Source organism: Triticum aestivum, unplaced genomic scaffold, assembly GCF_018294505.1.
Source record: "Triticum aestivum cultivar Chinese Spring unplaced genomic scaffold, IWGSC CS RefSeq v2.1 scaffold173145, whole genome shotgun sequence".
Classification (NCBI taxonomy): Eukaryota; Viridiplantae; Streptophyta; class Magnoliopsida; order Poales; family Poaceae; genus Triticum; species Triticum aestivum.
Genome location: NW_025226305.1, coordinates 1 through 2,654, shown reverse-complemented (window position 1 = coordinate 2,654; position 2,654 = coordinate 1). Strand labels below are relative to the sequence as shown.

Sequence of the window (2,654 nt, the reverse complement as noted above, 5' to 3'; positions counted from 1 at the left end):
TGCATCGTATTTTTTTGAGCAGCTTGGGTAGCATAGCTTCACGAGGAGAAGAACGAGAGGTTAGAGATGAAGAAAGTGGATCACGTTTTATTTTTTACGTGAAAGTGGATCACGTTTTGGAGAGAAGGAGAAGAATGGGTGGCTCACGCTCACGGAAATTAAGGAGATAACGTTTGGTGGTTGGTGGCTGACGGGAGTTGTGCGAGAGATGAGCAACGCACGATCGAGTCGATCGGGCGCGTCACGAAGCGGTTTAAGGCAGCCAGAAATCAGTCGGTTGGTTTTAAACGTTTCCCAGGCTTTTAGCCCAATTAAAACTGGACAAGTAAGCTGGTCCGTGGTTCAGTCCGTGTGTCTAGCATTTTCGCCTACAAAATGGGCACCCTTCTTTCATCCCATCACTCAAAACCCTATTCGGCCGCACATCAGATACACCTACCTAACCAGCACGTAGTACAGCTTCTCCTCCTCTTCCTCCCCCGGACGGCGGGCGTGCAGAAGCTGATCATGCCGCCGGAGAAGGCGCGGCTCGTCGACATCATGTCACTGCTGCTCCTGCGCAGGCGGGTCACCAGCTGCAACACCTTGGTCGACTCCGGGGACCAGGACAGAGTCCTAGATAACACGCCAGGCGACCTGCTCGTCGCACTCACCCAGCTGATCCAGAAGGCCCTCGCCGCTGCCTACTACCCAGCCAAGTGGTTCGGCGCCGTCGTCGAGTTTCTCCTCAACTTCTTCGCGGTCAACGGCGGCTTATTTGGGATCATAGGGAGCACCATGAGATGTACGTACCTACACGTAATTATTTAAGTACTTTACGTATATATGAGCATATCGATCCTGAGTCAGCATCAGCGTGCATCATGCATGGATGATCTTAATTCATCTTGAAAATGAGGACACGCACGCACCAAAGCTAGCTTATAAATCAAAGAAGCATTTCAGCGGACCTACAAATTAACGTAGTGGTACGTATGGGAGGAACACTTTTAACGTATTATACGTATGTTTTTTTACATCACACGATGCAACACACTCATAACTTATATTCATGTGTGTATTTCCTCCCTCATAAGTTTTCTTCAGGAAAACCACATGCTTTTGCATAACACAATGCAACACACTCATAACCGATATTCATGTGTGTATTTCCTCATTGATAAGTTTTCTTTATGGGTAACTTTTGTGTTTTCAGGGTTCTTAAACTAGTTTGGCATAATTGTTAATATATGCAAGTCGCGACCCATATCAAATCCTGATGTGCGTGTAGACATACTATCATAATAACTTTGACTACTACTCCTCCGTCAAAGACACTTATTTTGGGACAGAGGGTGTATTAGATTGGTAATAACATAAAACATGACGCTTCCTTCAGTACACCCTCTTAATTTTCTTTAAAAAGAAAATTGTGTTTAATACTTCCTCTATTAGATTACAAAGAAATCCCTAGGTGCCACATGCTAATGACTGGCAGATCGATGCGTGTAGTGTTCATCCTCCGTTTGGATTTATTATTAGCCGTCTTTGTATGTTGTGTTAAATTTTAACTTTAGATTTAATTGAAAAATATAAATATATACCACAAAACTAGTACCATCAGAAACCGCTTTCGAATACAAATATAATATAATTTTTGCGACATACAACTTATGTTTTGCTTGTTAAATCAATGGTCAAAACTTGAGAGAAAATACGGGTAGAAAATAAACCTGGATGGAGGAAGTAATTTCATATGAGACTCACAACAGATAGATGGCGTTGCTATCAACATGGGCTAGGTTCATTGTGACAGGGGACGAGTTCAATTAGTAGGTGATAAGACGTGTCGGGGCAAGCTCCTGTTTTTGCATCGCACAATGAAAAGCACACTCATAACCTATATTTCATGTGTATATTATCTCCCTAATACGTTATCTTTATGGGTATCTTTTATGTTTTTATGGTTCTTACACTAATTTGCAGAATTATTCGTCACTGTCCATATCAAATCTTGACGTGTGTGTAGACATGCTATTACAATAACTATGAATACCATTAGATTGGCAAAATAAAATATGAGGCTTCCTTTGGTACACCCTCTTAACTTCTCCTGAAAATGCTAGTTTTGTCTCCCGCAGTTAGACTACAACAAAAATCCCTAGGTGTCACAGGCTGATGACTAGCAGATCGATGTGTGTGGGGCTCAAACCCCATCCAGGTTTGTCGTTTTCATATTTTGGGTCAAATTCTGGCACTTGATTTAATAAAAATAAATAAGTTATATACCACAAAACTAGTACCATTAAAAACCTCTTTCGAATACAAATAAAAAAGTATAACTGTTTCTGACATACAACTTATGTTTTGCAACTAAAATATGTTGTCAAAATTTAAGACAAAATACGAGGAGGAAATATACCTGGACAGAGGAAGTACTTTTGTAAGCGCCTCTCCAATGCTGATACTCACAGGGCTAGTTTCACTGTGAGAGGACATGGACTCAAGTAGTAGGTGACAAGACGTATCTGGGCAAAGCACAAGTTTTTAGGATTCTTACACTAATTTGGCATAATCACTAGTAGAAAACGGAGCTTTAGCGCCGGTTTGTAAGGGCCTTTAGTGCCGGTTTCATAACCGTCACTAAAGTGTGGTCACTAAAGGCCCCCCCCCCC

The 2,654-nt window shown here is 41.8% G+C and overlaps 1 protein-coding gene across 1 annotated transcript; it reads left to right on the top strand.

Annotated features, from left to right (window-relative positions):
* The first annotated feature begins 337 nt into the window (after positions 1–337).
* LOC123172574 (uncharacterized) lies at positions 338–2,544 on the top strand. The gene has a single exon (XM_044589525.1). The coding sequence runs from the start codon at positions 376–378 to the stop codon at positions 808–810; it is 435 nt and encodes a 144-aa protein (XP_044445460.1). The 5' UTR covers positions 338–375; the 3' UTR covers positions 811–2,544.
* The last annotated feature ends 110 nt before the right edge of the window (positions 2,545–2,654 follow it).